At 52.9% G+C, this 16,255-nt stretch overlaps 5 protein-coding genes across 5 annotated transcripts; 1 reads left to right on the forward strand and 4 right to left on the reverse strand.

Moving 5' to 3' along the window:
• Positions 1-5,754: 5,754 nt before the first annotated feature.
• Positions 5,755-5,982, reverse strand: CCMA1212_006949 (uncharacterized protein; the record flags this gene model as incomplete). The annotated part of the gene is made up of 1 exon (XM_073704137.1): positions 5,755-5,982. The coding sequence occupies one exon, from the start codon at positions 5,980-5,982 to the stop codon at positions 5,755-5,757; it is 228 nt and encodes a 75-aa protein (XP_073557483.1).
• A 265-nt stretch (positions 5,983-6,247) lies between these two features.
• CCMA1212_006950 (putative secreted glycosidase) lies at positions 6,248-9,082 on the forward strand (the record flags this gene model as incomplete). Its single annotated transcript, XM_073704138.1, has 8 exons — positions 6,248-6,362; positions 6,429-6,530; positions 6,587-6,627; positions 6,681-7,521; positions 7,576-7,851; positions 7,904-7,996; positions 8,051-8,382; positions 8,468-9,082. 8 exons carry the CDS (start codon positions 6,248-6,250, stop codon positions 9,080-9,082), a joined length of 2,415 nt encoding a protein of 804 aa, XP_073557635.1.
• A 156-nt stretch (positions 9,083-9,238) lies between these two features.
• Positions 9,239-11,857, reverse strand: CCMA1212_006951 (uncharacterized protein; the record flags this gene model as incomplete). The annotated part of the gene is made up of 1 exon (XM_073704139.1): positions 9,239-11,857. One exon carries the CDS (start codon positions 11,855-11,857, stop codon positions 9,239-9,241), a length of 2,619 nt encoding a protein of 872 aa, XP_073557652.1.
• A 2,738-nt stretch (positions 11,858-14,595) lies between these two features.
• CCMA1212_006952 (uncharacterized protein) lies at positions 14,596-14,895 on the reverse strand (the record flags this gene model as incomplete). The annotated part of the gene is made up of 1 exon (XM_073704140.1): positions 14,596-14,895. The coding sequence occupies one exon, from the start codon at positions 14,893-14,895 to the stop codon at positions 14,596-14,598; it is 300 nt and encodes a 99-aa protein (XP_073557347.1).
• Positions 14,896-15,461: 566 nt separating this feature from the next.
• Positions 15,462-15,914, reverse strand: CCMA1212_006953 (uncharacterized protein; the record flags this gene model as incomplete). Its single annotated transcript, XM_073704141.1, has 1 exon — positions 15,462-15,914. One exon carries the CDS (start codon positions 15,912-15,914, stop codon positions 15,462-15,464), a length of 453 nt encoding a protein of 150 aa, XP_073557348.1.
• Positions 15,915-16,255: the final 341 nt, after the last annotated feature.

The following is a 16,255-nucleotide window of genomic DNA, read 5'->3' on the forward strand; positions in this document are numbered from 1 at the left end:
CAATCCATGCGTGCAGTGGTGAACTTCAACTTAGGACAAGAAAGACCAACTTCAGAAACGGGCTCGACAGTCTGCTTGCCCATGCGTCTTATTGATCCACTTCCTCTTCTGTTTTTCACTCGCTTATATATATTCAGCTATATCTCCCTTTGTACAATGTTGGCTTTCTGCAACAGAGATGTATGATTTCTTTATTGATGAAAATATAGCCAGACCCCGACCCTTATCCGCTGTGCCTTCATCTCATTGCTACGTCAGTTTGTCTAGATGGCATTTGATTTCTTTGGTATCCCAGTCAAAGTCACGTCCGTGACAATGCCGGCAGCTCATTCTAGTTTGGACTTTTGGACTCAAGCTATTTGTTGTCTTGTCTCGACTTATAACGTGTCAGTCGACAAAATTTGGCCAAGTCAGGTGGCGGCTGTGAAGAGATACAGTATCGACTCAAAGGTAAGTCAACCCGGCTCCACGGGGTGTGAATATGTTACATGTGCATCCCATATTTCACGGGTCCCACGCTCACAGTCATCAAGAAGCTCAGAGCGCTCTCACAATGGAAGTGGGAAGGCCCGTAAAGTGACGTCGGTTCTTGCGTCTACCTGCCATGAGAAACAGATATTTGTAGTGATTTCGCGGGGAAGGGCTCGTTACTGGAAGAGGCGGGGGAAGAGTCTAGGCAACTAGGACAGCCTCTCTTGGGACTGGATAAAGACGCTTTGCCAGGGATCGCAGAGAAATTTCCCCTAGTCCTGGAGACATGCTAGGTGTGATTGGCGTCCGGAAACTTGGGCTCTCACGCTGCTCCTGCATACTATGAAGGCTGACCGTCAAGGCTCCGAAAGTGATGACAATTTGGTCAGACATACCTAGATAGAAGCTATCAGAAGAGGCGCGTGGACTTTGGAAAAAACGGGATGGACGAGAGATTCTTTGAATTTGTTTAACAACAGATAACATCTGCAACGAACCTGTAGTTTCTCGCTTCAATCAAAGATTGCTGACAATGTGTAGGTAGCTGGAGGATTCAAGCCCAAGGCTTCGTACCCCCTAAAGCTGACAGTGAGGACCCTGATGGCCATGCACCTTGATGGCCAAACTATGACTCCGCTCCGCCTTTTTTGAAATCTCGCCAAATTCCTCACCCTCTATGCGGCTCTTCCGTGATGCTGCATGTGAGCAGCGATATCAAACCCAATTATATGTCGTTGCCATCAAGGTTCACCGCCAGCGGCAACAGCTGATTGGCAAGATCCTCCGAAGTTGCATCTCCAAGCCCCCTTTTGAGGTTCGTGACCAAAGAGAGGAGATGCTTGTCCGTCTGATGGCGGGACGAGGCGGCAAATCACGCAAGCCCACGAACGAGACTGCGAATATATAATGCTGGAGGAGCTCCCGTGTCGATGCTGAGAAGAATTTTTCCTCATCATTCCTCGTCCTAACCACCGACTCCACACGATGCGCTCCCCTGAGAGAGCTGTCACTTTTTTGTTTTTTTTTTTTGCTGTGAACTCTCTGCTCGATGAGCCTGTGGGAGCGGAAAGGGAACCAGCTTCTTCATCAAGCCTCACGTCCAGCATTCCTATGAGAGCCTGATCGTCAGACTTGCTGGACCTGCCTCTGCCCTTGCTCGACCCGGGCTCAAGGTAAGCTAGCACTATGGGTGGCATCAGCAGCGAGGCATCATTCGTCTTCATACCTGAAGGGCATACTCACAAACCGCCTTGTGGTCTAATGAACTGCAAGCCCACCGCGGTCGAATGCTGGCGCTCCTCATGTGGCATCACATCGCCTCTTGATACACGGCATTTTGTGCTCCCACTCGGGAGCTTCGTCATTCGCGGACTGATACACGTCCGGCCCAAGGATCTATGGACTCCTGCTCTATCACATGATGAAGGGGCTGTAGCCCCGTCATCTTGTACCAGTTTCTTGCCTCTTCACCCACCCGGTATCCGGCTTCTGTCGGGCAAAGCTGGCATGTATCGTCATGCAATCTCCCACGAATCATGCCTTGGGCAGTTTCAGGTGCCAGTCCAGGTTCTGGATCCTCATATCTCTCTCTGCCTCTCTCCCATTCTCCCCGTGCCCCCATTGCTGCCTTCTTGTCGCCCCCTGTTAGGCACTCGCCAACAGCGTGGGGGAGGCAGCCATCACACAGTCTCCCGCGTCCACGGTTTTTCTTTTCCCGCCGTGGCCGCGAGGGACTTCCAGTAGCCTTCCAACTTGGGGGCACATGGTTGACTCCTTTTCTTGCCACATGTCAATGCCTCTGTGCTCTTCACAGCCGAGGATGGCGAGAACGAGCCCGTGACCTCAGCGTCTGAAGTGACGCATTTCTGTCACAAGCCTTCACCACACATGATATTTCTTCACACGTGTCGTTGACTGATGGGAGGATGCTGTATCCATCCAAGCCTTGATCAGTCACTTCCTCATGCCAACCGGGTGACTCGGTAACACAGTGTTATCTTGCCGCTGTCATGAGCGGAAGAGGGGAGTGGCTCTCGTGATGGCACAGTGACTGCCTTGAGGCCAAAGCGTTTCCTCAGCCGCATATTTCCCTCACTAATACTGCACCAAGTGACGGACTTGTCTCCACGTCGGGCACGAGGAGACTAATTCCTTGCCCAATCCAAAGGCCTGCGTTTGGCCCCCCCGATTTGACGGAATCTTTCACCAGGTATTCTCACCGTGTCTCTACTCCCGTCTCTGTTTTGCACAATAGTCCCAGCATGATGACCCTTCCTCCGATTTGGCTCTGTTGTTCCTATATGCCTGGCGTCTGATATGTCTTGCTTGCCTTCATATACCTTGGGAACAAGGCTCAACATCTAACTCTTGGACAACCCTCTGCCCAGGCCTGACATTGATATTCATTGTTTCACCACCACCGCCACCCTCCATAATCCACACCACCCACCTATTACATGGTATGATATTACTAGTGGGCTCGGGAGCCCCTGCAGCCATTACTTTGTATGACATGTGTCCAGCTTCCGGTTCGATAGCCCAGGACTTCATCCTCGGGTGACCACAATTTTGTTCCTCCCCAGCCAATGAACACGGCCGATGACCATAATGAATTATCAACAAGCTGGCATATGAGGGGTACTGACGAATGCAAATGGCAAGCTCAGTGTCAATTATTGGCTACTTTGTAGGGATCTCCCACATCTCGCAGATGCAAGGAGGGCGCCGGATGTGAGTCCCGTGTTGGAGGGAACAAGGCAGTTCAAGTCCTTCCGTTACGAGAATTTTTGAGGTGGATATCGAGGTTGAGAGAGGAAGAAAAATTCCTCAAAAGACGCTTCTCTTTGCCTATAAAAGGAGCGAATGATTCCTCGAATTCTTGACTTCTTGTCTCACCATCACTCACAACAGCCACACTCAGTCAACAAGAACAATACCCAGAAACCACCGGCTTTTCAGTCTTCCACAATCAACAACTTCGAAATGGATCCCTGGTAGGTTTTCCCCGAGCCTTCCAGCCAACAGTTGCTCGAATCTTCAGCTCCTTCACCTATTTCACGGCCATAACAATTCGACTTTGACATTCCACTTCCGCCTTTCATCCTGTTGCGTCCATAAGTCTCCGCTGAATATCTCACTGACAATGCTCTGCTTCGACAGCGCCTGTTCCACCTGCAAGTGCTCTACCGGCAACTGCACTGCCTGCGAGTGCAAGTCTTGCGGATCCGAGCACGAAGTAAGTTTCTCTCTCATGCCCTGAGTTGCGCGGATGTGAAACATGTCAACGAGAAAACTAACATATGCGGAACTAGAACAAGCAGTAAAGCATCAACTTCAGTTTTCGATCCTTGACGTGATGCTACATCGTAACGACAGTCTGGACGGGCTTGGGCGTGCTTGGAGCGAATACCAGGGCTGATGCCGCCGTGCAGAGATGGACCTTCAACAAGTAGGATGTAGCAGAACAGGAATTTGAATACTTTATTTCTACGTGCGAACGGAGCTTCTTTGTGACAATTTCATGGGGCGTTTGCAGAGACATTATGGACTCCATGGACCTTGTTGAAACTGGTGCGGGTTCGCTCGTATGCAAAAATGTCAGACAGGTGCGAGTATGCGTGTCATGCAGTGACTTGCATGTGGTGGGACTTGTGTTACGGAGAGGAGAGAAGACTCAAGGAAGTGGACATGAGCCATGCTCCTTTAACTAAGATACTTGTTGTTTTCACTCGTGGTATGATCAGAGAGAGATTGAAGATGTATAAGAAGAATACGAACTACCTCAGGAATTGTGAAAAAGAGCAAAAAGCAAACACAATCGACAGGATACAAAAAGAGGAGGGAATGAGTAAAAAAGCAAAAAGAGATGCCCACTATCAGAGTCGAACTGATCACCTTGTCATGTCAAGTGTTTACTAGTGACACGCTATACCGCTTAGCCAAGCGGGCATTGAGAGGGGTCAGCTTATTAAGTCCTATGAGGCTTGCGCGCCTTGATTGAGTTCCAATCTTGCATTCTGCAAGACAATATTCGGTTTCGGTTCTCGATATGGCTGTTGGTTCTAGACAGCTCGATATGCGTAATGGTGGTATTATCACAACATGAGACTAACGATAATAGCGTGGGCAGCTGCTCTGTCGGCAATGTCCGTCCATTATAGGATCGTAACTGACCAGAAACTGCCGCCAACCATTTCAATGGATCCAGGTCTTCTTGTTGCCAATGTTTGCCACGAGCAGTATCACCACCAGCCGGGAAGAACTACGTGTTTGCCTTTGAACAAAAGATAAGTGCGAATCCCGCCGGCAAAATATTGTATAAGCCTTTTGCGCTTCGAAATATGATACATAATGCTCACTAATGCTGCATGAAGCATCTATGTATGCAAAACGCTCGTTCTATGGAGATGGCTGTTCTCGGAAGACGCCATGCGAGCCATCAACACATTCGGGGCTATCATCATGTTCAATAACAAATTGTCGATTGTTCCCAATCCAAATTCTCAATAGTGGGAGGGATTATCTTCTCCTGCAGTGCATGTACATGGTGCTCTCGGACAGTTTGACCGAACATTGATGACCAATGCCTAGCTTCTTCTGTCAATTCTTCTGAAGCCATCATGGACCTGTTCGGTTCCTTCTATTGGCTGAATGTGCATGAATGACAATCCGCGTCCGGAAGTTGTACAGAGAGAATCGGCTCATTTCACCCTACGGTAATGAAGGCGGGCATGTGACAGGATATCTCATCAATCTTGGAGATGCCCTTTGGCATCGGATTCAACTCGAGCCAAGAAGTGACTTACAAGCACTGCTTCTCCGAATTTATGCCCGAGAGAAAATGCGAATAGTTCTATTCTATGGCGAACTACGGGCTGGGGCTCTATATATCTTGATTGCTTCTTCCGACGGCTCTCTCGTTGGCAACATCCTCTCTTCTCTACCAGGACGAAATGGGTATGTATAACGACCGGGGGAATAATAGGAGACCGACGCTGAAGATGCGGGGACGGAGAGAATTTCCTCCAACCACTGCCGGCGGTGCCTCCATTTGTAATGCGACATGACCAGTTAGCGTAGCAGCATCATGGAAATCTTCCTCGTATAACAACAGCCATTGCTTGCCGAAAGGTACATGCCTATTTCTCCTGTTACCGCGGAGCCGAATTCGCCTATACAGGGAGATGAAGCCTAGGACTCGAAACAGGTGGGGAGCGAGATAGGCTCTATTTGGGAAGTGCTCCTTGTAAGAATTAGGTAGGAATAAGCCCGACGGGCAAATGTCTAGGCGATCTGTGATGATTTGATCTTGAGGGATTGTGCAGAGTCTTGATTGGACACGGAGCTCTCGTGGATTCCATTTGCAGGCAAGACTAGCCGGCTGTGGTTCACATAGCGGCCGCCTCTCCCGCAGTGTGGCTCCTTGTCGAAGCCTGTAGCAAGGCGGACATCGAGGCTTTGGCTTGTTGCGTTTGGAACATTGCCAGGGATTCCCCGCGTCAAGAACTCCATTCTTAACGTCGACATCCGGCAGTTTTGGGCAGGTTAGTCCGGGGAGAGAAGTTCGGACTGAGATTCTCAGTAATAGACTCCGTTTGGGTGTCTAATTCTTGAGAATCGTGGGGTTCTGTGATAACCGTCGGGCTTATAGCTTCAACGTCTGGAGTATAAAGAGAGATCAAGATGTAGCAGCATCATGAGCTTGTCATGAGCAGCCTTCACTAGGGTTCTTCGCAGCAGCTCATCTTGTTCCTCTTTACGGAGCAAGCTCTTCACAATGAGCCTCTCTCGAGCTTTGGCTGCGGTACTCGCCTATGGATCGATTGTTCATGCAACATCCTCATACGACATCTTTGACTATGTAGATCCACTCATAGGAACTGCCAACGGAGGTAGTCATTACCACTTCTGCTGAACGTTGAAAAGCGAGGAGGACGTTGGGCTGACGACACATTCAGGACACGTCTTTGCTGGCGCAACCCTTCCATTCGGCCTCGCCAAGGCGGTGGCTGACTCTGTGAATGACAATGCGGGTGGTTATGCTTCTGATGGCGGCCCCAGTATGTTAGTCCTGCCCGGATACCCAGCAGCAGCATGACTGACGATGATGTTCCAGTCACCGGCTTTTCCCACATGCATGACAGCGGAACGGGTGGTGTAAGTGATCTCGCAGATCAACTACGGAAGATGGTCCTCTAATGTTATCATAGGGCGCTTCTCTGGGAAACTTTCCCCTGTTCCCTCAGAGCGGATGCACCGCAGGCCTTCTCGACAACTGCTACTTCACCAAGGCGGACCGCCAGTCTCTGCCGATCAACAGCTCGATTGAGGCGTATCCGGGCTACTTTTCCGTGACCCTCAACACCTCCATCAAGGCGGAGATGACGGTTTCCAACAAGACGGCTCTGTATCGCTTTACCTTTCCCGATGAGCCTGTGCCCATGAAGGGAGGGGACGCAACGGGAGACAACGCGATCCCGTATGAGCCCGTCATCTTGGCCGACTTGACGGACCTCTCCGATTCCAGGAGCAAGGGAAGCGTGTCTGTTGATCCGCACAGCGGACGAATCACCGGTTCTGGGACGTTCAACCCGTCGTTTGGAGTCGGCACTTATACGCTGTACTTTTGCGCGGACTTCCAGGGCGCGAGCATCAAGAACACGGGTGTCTTCCAGAATAACAGGGCCGGCACCAACTTTAAGCAGCTGAAGACGGAGACTGCGACCGTGACGGGGCCTCCTGTTCCTGGAGGCGCGTTTGTTCAGTTTAACAAGCCCAGCAATAACCAGATCTTGGCTAGAGTGGGCTTGTCGTTTATCAGTACCAACCAGGCTTGCAGCAATGCGCAGTCCGAGATTCCGAGGTTTGACTTTCAGGGGACACTGGAGACTGCCGAGGATGCTTGGCGACAGAAGCTGGGTGTGGTCAAGGTCGATAACGAGGGTGTGGATAAGGACATTCTGACAACTTTCTACTCGGGACTGTACCGTTCCATGATTTCGCCGCAGGATTACACGGGAGAGAATCCGCTATGGAAGAGCAGCGAGCCTTGTGAGTATCACAAATCTATCCAGTATGCACGAACAAGCTAACAGAGTATGATAGACTATGACTCCTTTTACTGCATCTGGGATTCGTTCCGCAGCATCCACCCTCTGCTCACAATCGTTGACCCGTACAGCCAAACGCAAATGGTTCGCGCCCTGATTGACATATATCGGCACGAAGGAAAGCTGCCCGACTGCCGCATGACGTTCTGCAAAGGGTGGACGCAGGGTGGGAGCAACGCCGATGTCGTGCTTGTGGACGCATATCTAAAGGGCCTTCACAAGGATGTTGACTGGCAGACTGGATACGAAGCCCTGATTTCGGATGCCGAAGGTATGGCTCAACGGTATATATCTATGAAGATATGAAGCTGACTTGTGACCAGACGAGCCGGCGAACTGGGGGCTCGAGGGACGGGGTGGGTTGACCAGCTGGAAGGCGCTTGGCTATATTCCCACTGACGACTTTGACCCCAACGGTACGATCCCCTCCCAATAATCTAGTATGTTTCGTGTACTCACAGAAAGACCAGGCGTTGGCACATTCTCCCGATCCATCTCCAGGACAGTCGAGTACGCCTACAACGACTTTTGCATCGCGGAAATGGCCCAGGCCCTGCACAAGACGGGCGACGCCGAAAAGTACCTGAAGCGGTCCAAGAACTGGAAGAACATGTGGAACCCGAAGCAGAACTCGTACGTCTATGTCACCAACCCCGATGGCTCGACCGGCTACGTCGACAGCGGCTTTTACGGATTCTTGCAGCCGCGGTATCTGAACGGCACGTTTGGCTACCAGGATGCCATGATGTGCACGCCCATGTTCCGGTTTGATGACTGCTATCTGGTGCCTACCGGCCATGAGGTGAGGTTTCTTCTACATGGCTTACACAACTCATACTTAAACTGTCATCTTCCTGTTACTGACCGAGTGTTCGTTTCCATAATAGACCTACGAGGGCAGCAGCTGGCTATACACCTTCTTCGCCCCCCACGACATGGCCGACCTCATCACCACCCTCGGCGGCCCAGACACCTTCGTCAAGCGCCTCCAATTCCTCCACACAACCCCCAACCTGCTCTACTTCGGCGACGAGCAAGCCTTCCTCCTCGTCTTCCTCTTCCACTACGCCGGCCGCCCCGGCCTGTCCTCGTACTTTAGCCACCACTACATCCCCTCGCAGTTCAACACCAGGGTCGACGGCATCCCCGGCAACGACGACTCCGGCGCCATGGGCGCCTTTAGCACGCTCGCCATGATGGGCCTATGGCCTATGGGCGGGCAGAACGTGTATCTCATCCTGCCGCCGTATTTCCCTGAGATTAGCATCAAGAATGGCTTGACGGGTAAGACTGCGACGGTGAAGAATGTTAATTTCGATGGCGGGTATGAGAATATTTATATTCAGAGCGCGAAGCTTAACGGGAAGCCATATAACAATAATTGGATCACGCATGATTTCTTTGCGGACGGGGGCGTGTTGGAGTTGACGCTGGGGAAGAATGAGAGTAGCTGGGGGACGAGCGCTTCGAGCTTGCCGCCTAGCTTGAAGCTGGATGTTTAGGGGCTAGGATATACCTTTTGTTGTATAGCTACTTTGGTGGAATAGATGCAGTTTCAGTGTCAAGACATGATGAGGGTTTTACTTTTCGTATGAAAATTATCCCATCGAATACAGTCATCGTTGGTATTCACTAAGCATCAAGTATCTCCTCCACGCCTACTCAATCACGATATTCTCCCCTAGCCTTCTCAAAGGCAATCTCCCCACCAATTCCTCAAGTCGGCCACAAGCCCTAACCACGTCCTTTGCATCCTCCTTGAAAGCCATCCTCATCCTGCCCACCCGCTCCCACGTTCCTTTGCTCGTCTTTTCAACGACCAGCAGCATCACCAGGGCCTCTTCAACAAACCACAACACACTCATCTGCTCTCCCTTTCCGTGCTTCGTGATGTACTCCTTGATGCTGCCTATGGCCTCCTCGCCACCCAGACAGGCCGTTTCGGTGCCGCTCCCGCGACTCATCCGCACGTCAACACTCAGGCCGCTAAACAGCCAGCCGTCAGAATGCGTCTTCGCCTTGACGCGGTCCAGGACCAGCGGATCTTGGACATGCAGGGCGTATTTGCCGGGGCGGAACCGTGGAGGACCGGCGCTGACGAGCTTGTCTCCAAAGTCGTACACCATGGTGCCGTCAGGGGCCAATACCGCCATCTCAGGCGAGTAAGTCCACTGCACCGAGGATTGCTCGTTCCTCGTCAGCTGGGTGGCTGTCACGTAGTGGTGGTTGAGAATCTTGCGGCCCTTTGTCCTGGACTCGGCATCGGCGGCGATGGTGATGGATGAGAAGAGCTCTACGGGGCCAGACCAGCCTGCCCAGGACCAGCTCGGCAAGTGATTCCTCCTTCGAGCTTGCGTACCGACTTTGTGATGCCAGAAGCAAGTCGATAACGCGAACAAGTGCCTCGTCCTCGGTAGTACAGGTCCCTCCTTGTCCTCTGCCGGCTGAGCAGCCAGGGGAGCCCACATTGGGATTCCCACCAGATCGCTAAGCTTGCCCCTGCCCAGCGTGCTCTCCAATTCTCGCCATATCCCCAGACTTGCATCCAGAGAATCTTCGTCTCGGCTGAGGTTCCTGCTCGTGTACTTTGTAATGTGCTGATCAACTTCTCGGAAGATGCTCAGCGTGCTCGCCTCGCCTAGCTTCTGGGGCAGCTTCTTCCACTGCTCCCAGCTGCCGTCCATGTACGAGACTCCGTTGAACAATCCCGGACGTACGAAATCGCACAGCCGCCTCTCTTCGGCGTCGTGATAGAATTCAAAGGGCAGGTCTATGGCCTCGGGACAGGCCATTCCTTCGCACTCCCAGTACATCTGCTGCTCTGTGAAGACGAGGCGCCGTCGCGAGAGGAGCCCCTCTTGGTAGGTCCATCCTCTAGTGAACCACGTGGAGCGCTCTATCAGCAGCCGCGGGTCCTGCAGACTCGAGACAAGGGTGATGTTTGATGTGGTGAATTTGTATTTCGGCTGCGCAGGTCGAGACGTCACCCCAACCCCAGGCAGCCCGTGCATGGCATTCTCGCCAGCGGCAGCAATGATGGTGAAGGCAGCGCCCTCGTATATCTCGTCCATGCGCTGGACATGCGCCAGCTTGTGGTCGGGCCTGCTGTCGTCCGTGCAGTAGCGATCGACCCAGAGGTAGCGGAAGCCCAGCTGCGTCACCACAGCGGCGGCGTCGCGAACAACTTGCGGCCAGCTGCCGTCTTCCACGTTTGCGTCTCCCCATACATAACTCAGCGCGACGTAGTCGTCTCGCAGCGACCTTTCGACCACCCGCGGAGGCGACTGGGCGCAGTCGATGAGCCGGAATCCTGCCATCTCGGCCCTTACCGGCCTCCTCGAGCATCGTCCCTGGTGATGGTTGTCGCAAAAGTGAAGCCACTCCCGCACGATGTTCAGATCGGCGACCTTGTCGATATCCCGTCCCCAGACGCCCCTCTGCGTCCACGAGGCATCGTCAGGCAAGCACAATGTCGGCGACGGCAGCGGAGACGCTCCCGGAGTCGACACCGCCAGCCTCCCCTCGGGCCCGGTCCTGCCCCTGGCCGCGTCCACCAGCATCTCGGGCCGCGTCCGGAGCAGCATGCCGGCCTCGCGGAACCACTCGGGGTCCACCTCCGGGTCCCGGCCGCCGGCTTTCGCCTTGGAGATGACGGAGAAGAAGGCCGGGCTGAGGCCCTTTGCGCGCCCCTTGGCCGGATGGTCCTGGCTGTGCATCTTGGCCGAGTCGATGAAGTAGCTCGTGTCGCGCGTCGACAGCGCCACCAGGTGATAGTCGCCGGGCTCCTTGCTCGGGACGTGCAGGTCCCAGAAGAGCTTGCACAGCGGACACGTCGCCGCCCAGCGGTTCTCCTCGAGGAAGCGCAGCCGCGCCACAAAGTGCTCCTGCGTCGCAAAGTCGCCCGCCGCTCCGCCGTCGGCCGGCCGCGCAAACGTCGCGTCCACCTCGTCCAGCGTCTCCTCCATCTCGGCCGCCAGCCGCGCGCACGAGTCGCACAGCGCCGGGTCGCGGTTGACGCCCTGCGACGACGCGGGCCGCGAGTTGGGCCGCGAGCTCGAGGCGGCGTCTGAGTGCGCCGACGGGCTGCGGCTCTTCTGCCCGCTGAGGCGCCGGATGAGGGACGAGCGCCGCGAGCCAGAGCCGTCGCTGGTGCCCGACGGCGACTCGACCGTCAGGTGCTGGATCATGCTCCTCAGGGGGTTCCTCGACCGGCGACGCCCCGGCGACGGCTGGTCAGCGGTGCCGGGAGCTGCTCCGGGGTCCAGGTGTTCGGCCATGGTGTATTTCCCGGGGAAGGGTCCGTCTTTATGCTCGTGTGAAGCGTGTGCTATGGTGTTGTGAGGTTATGTATGAGATTCAGCGTATGAGAACCGCCGCGGTCTGTTTAATTCATTCAGTGTCTGTCGTCGCTCAGTTCTTCGTGCCCTGCGGTCCAAAAAAGGGGGACGAGGGCCGCATGAGTGTGTTTTATGTTGGATCTGCCCGGTTTCTGCTCGAGCGGCCCGGCGCCAGAGACGCCTGACCCCAGGCGGCTGGAGATTTGAATGATTGGAAAGGAGCGAATGAGTTGAAATAGCTTCAAGCGGCCCAGCAGGGGAAGGAAAAGGGTCCGCGGTCTAGCGAGGGGTTACGATCCGTCTAGAGTGGTGGGTTCTTTATTTATGAACCGGCGGTACAGAGATTGAGCTCCTGTCTTGATGCAACCAAGAGAGGGACAAGTTGAATGCTCTGCGAAGATGTCGGCTTGATACTGTGGACTATACCTCAGTATATATATATGAGGTGGTCTGAAGTATACATGTCAACAGCGAGGAGGGACGATTCTTCGAGTCTCGCTTTGCTACCCAGGTCAGCCCCAAAGCTATTCTAGGAAACTTTGAGCCACACAAACTCGCGCCAGCCAACATGCATCCACGTATAGTTGCACATACAGGCAGTTCTTCCATCAACACTGTGTCACTGTTGCAGCTGAGGGAATGGATCAAGACAGAGGAAAAAGCACCCGCGTTCCCCCTCTTACAGGTGGAGTTTGCTTCATTTGCTCTATTAATAACCGCAATCTGGCTGAGGCGCCCAGCGAGATCACATACAGCCACCTGTTTGCTGCTTGCCACGAAGTGCATGCACAGCACCAATATTGAACCCAAAGCCATGGAGGCGCAGGGCGCTCAAGAGGCTGACGATGAGGCGAAAACCCCGGCACGGCGCATTTCCCTGGCAAGATTGGGTGGAGAAAAGGAGGCAAGCCGCTGAGATTGCAGACGATTTCCGCCGCTATGGATCCTTTCCCCCCTCATGGCTTCAATGCGTCAATGCAAACGCTTCCAGCGATGGATATACGATGGTCAAGGAGGAGGAGTAGTTAGTGGACAGAAAGCCTTTAGGGCTTATCTGAGCTTGTAGCCTCGACACACACAACAAACGCCCAGCTTTGGTGCATCGTGATCAGGGTGATTGGGCTCTGGTTACACGCGACCAGGCCATGCAGCAACCAACTGCTAACGACATTGTTTCGGCGGCTACCAGATGCTTGAAACAGGGCACGTAAACCTGCCGTGGAGATGGACGGCACTAAAACCTGGTCTCCGTCATGAGATTCAAGATTCAAGACATGGATTCTCGCCATCAAACATCTAGGATGCCGACTCCGGATTTTCATCTCTCTGCTCAAGTCACGAGTCATCCCTTCATCGACAACCGCACTCCCATCCCAGACACATGCTCCCCTGCTCGCCGCGCTAAAAGCCGTTCAGCTCCTCCTGATGCCGTGATCCGATCCTGACCGCTTCGATGCTCTCAATGCTTTGTGCTGTTTGTCTTCCAGCCTCGTTTGCCGCGAGCGCTGCCTCATGCTCCGCTCAGCTCATCTCTGGTCAGCCCACGATTACCAGAGAAGCGTCAAGGAGGAACATGGACGATCCTCGGGGCCGATGCGTCTGAAATCGCCCGATTCCGTGATGTATTCTTCCAATCCCTGCATCAGCGTGCATCTTCGAACCCGTCAATCCCGCGGATCTCGTGTGCGTGGATCGATCCATGGGTGTGCTCTAGAAAGAAATGATCACGAAAATAGAACCCTTGGCACCGATGAGCCACCTTTTTCGGTATATGGATGGATAACTCATCAGCGATTATGCCCATATAATGACCCATCTTACTCGGCCGTGCTGCTATGACCACCCATTTTTTTTTTTTTTTTTTTTTTTTTTTTTTTTTTTTTTTTTTTTTTTTTCAGAGCCTTACGCTTTTTGTTATATATGAAGACAAGACAAGAGGCGGAGCAACCGTGCATGTAAGCCACGGCTGTCTAACCGTGAAAAACAAGGCGTAGCCGTACCGATTTTGCATACAGATTCTCAACAAAGTAACAGATGACTTAGTGGGCAGATATAAAGAGGCTATGGCGAGGCTTGATGTTGTTCTTTAGCACTACTCTATCCTGCCTCTGTCTGGATGCTGTCCGTTTCTTGTTATTTATTTTGTGGCCCTTTACCCGGTATGCTGCGCCTCGGCCATGAGGGGCATCGGCTCAGCCATATCGGCCGAGAGGACAAGGCTTGGTTCAATCCGATGGGGAGTTATGTCCAAAACAGCCTAAAAGCAAAGAAATGCAACTCGGGGCGATGTGCAGCAAGGAGTAATATCTTTAAATTCCTACATGTGTGCTTCATGTGCGACATGACTTGCTTGCTCTAACGGGAGGACATCTGCCAGACGCTTGGAGACGAGGCGATCACGATCCGAGCCATAGAGTATGTGCTATGCAGTAACGCTCATGACAGGTCGCTCATCCATCTGCGCTCCTCGCTACCATGTCATCATGTAGTCGTTGCAAGTGGCTCATATCCAGCTTTTTCCATGTTCGACTACCAAAGGCTTGCGGTATCCAGGACTTGCCCATCGATTGTGTATCTCTTGCCTCCGTCTCAGATGACCAGATTTCGATAGGAGACTCTCTCGTTGCACTCCACATGGCAGGACTCTTTGTTTGGCCCCGAGTATCTTATCTCAGTCGCTACAACGAGACCTTGTACTTGGGCTTTGCCTTCCATTTCATGAGGTCCAACTTGCATTTCCACGCGGCAAAGCCCAACGATATGCCGAGTATGACTCGTCGTCCCTTGTCGGGCTCATACGCCGTTCCCACGGAAATTTTAACCTTCCAGGCCCTGCTGGAGGATCCGGTTGAGTGCGGCTTCGACTTGCGCTGGCCGCCAAAGATGGAGTAGGCGATGTAGGACAGCTGAAGCACCCCGTAAACGAAGGTCAAGAGTCTTGAAATGGCGTCCGAGTTTGTAATGAAGGGCAGCTCCATGGTGGGAAGGACCAGCCGCTGAGAGTAACGATATGCGCATACGTATAGCGACCTAAAAGGGCAAGCCGTCTTGTTGCTGAAAGATGTGTATTAGGGATCGACTTGACGAGGCGTATCTTCATGTTTATCTGCTGCTGGTGATGACATGAACGGGGGGCGCAATACGATACATGTTGAGACACGGAGATGTGCCTTGCCTTCACGGATTACCTACCTACCTAGTTATTGAGTGATGTGTCTATAGTACATAGAAACGTGTCCGGATTGCTCATGCTCTTACCACCGATCGCACTTACTCCTCATCCTGAGCTGACGGTTGAGCACTACTCAGTGAACATGCCACTTTGCAAATCGGCAATCCAGCCATTGGCCAGCCATATTGTCCAAGTACAATGTTCAGGAGACCTTTGCAACCGTCAAAAAATGTTCGCACCCGTAAGTGATTGGCCAGTCTAGATGACATACGCGACTGACGACTCGAATCGTCTTGCAAGTGAACAACAGGCATCAAAGGGATGCCTCGTGCCGCCTGATATAGTGCAGGATCACGACCGCCACTTCACCTGTCACTCGGACGGCGGTCCTTTAGGCATCTTCAAGTGCGCAGTCCAAAACGCCTTGATCTTTCCATCCTCAAACAAGAGATAGTGGCAAGCCTTGATCATGTCAGGCTGCTCCCGCGGCCCCAATTGCCAATGCACGACACCTAGATTCTGCGTGACGGCAATGTACCCTTCGTTGTCGTGTGTAATGTAGAAGCCGGGAAATTGATTCTGTTCCTTTTGAATCGTCGCGTTCACGTTGTCTCTGCCTCGGACAATGGCGTGTTCTCCCGAGTATTCGGCAGGCTGGAACCAGGTGACGTCTTCGTGGTAGAGCGATGCCATTGTCTTGCCGCGGGCGGCTTCGTCGGTCTCTCCAAACACACTCTCGATGTGCGTGTCCATTACAGATCGCATTGTTTCTGGGTCCTCGTGTGGCGAAGTCGAAATTGAGATGGAAGTTTGTCGGGACGACATGGTGAGTGACCGCGGTTGTTGAAGTCAATGAAGAGTTCTGACGTGAGGAGGGTTTCCTTGACAGCCGCAACACGATGGAGGGCGGCATTGTTGGCATTTAAACTGAATCGTCATTCAAGACTTTGGAATCATCGAGTCTAGTGCTGATGTGGGATACGAGAATTAGAGGCTGATTATTTCATTTCCCGACGTTTTGGCTTTCCGCGCTCGTAAGTTCTTAACGCCCTTTTTTCTGTGACATTTCCCTGCTAAAGTGCTTATGTTGAGTGACGTGGAATCATTTTTGTATATAAAGGATTACCCAGCCTCGGGGAACCATCATTTTCCCGTATCGATTTCTC

This window comes from Trichoderma ghanense (genome assembly GCF_004382785.1).
Source record: "Trichoderma ghanense strain CCMA-1212 chromosome Unknown scaffold_8, whole genome shotgun sequence".
NCBI lineage: Eukaryota > Fungi > Ascomycota > Sordariomycetes > Hypocreales > Hypocreaceae > Trichoderma > Trichoderma ghanense.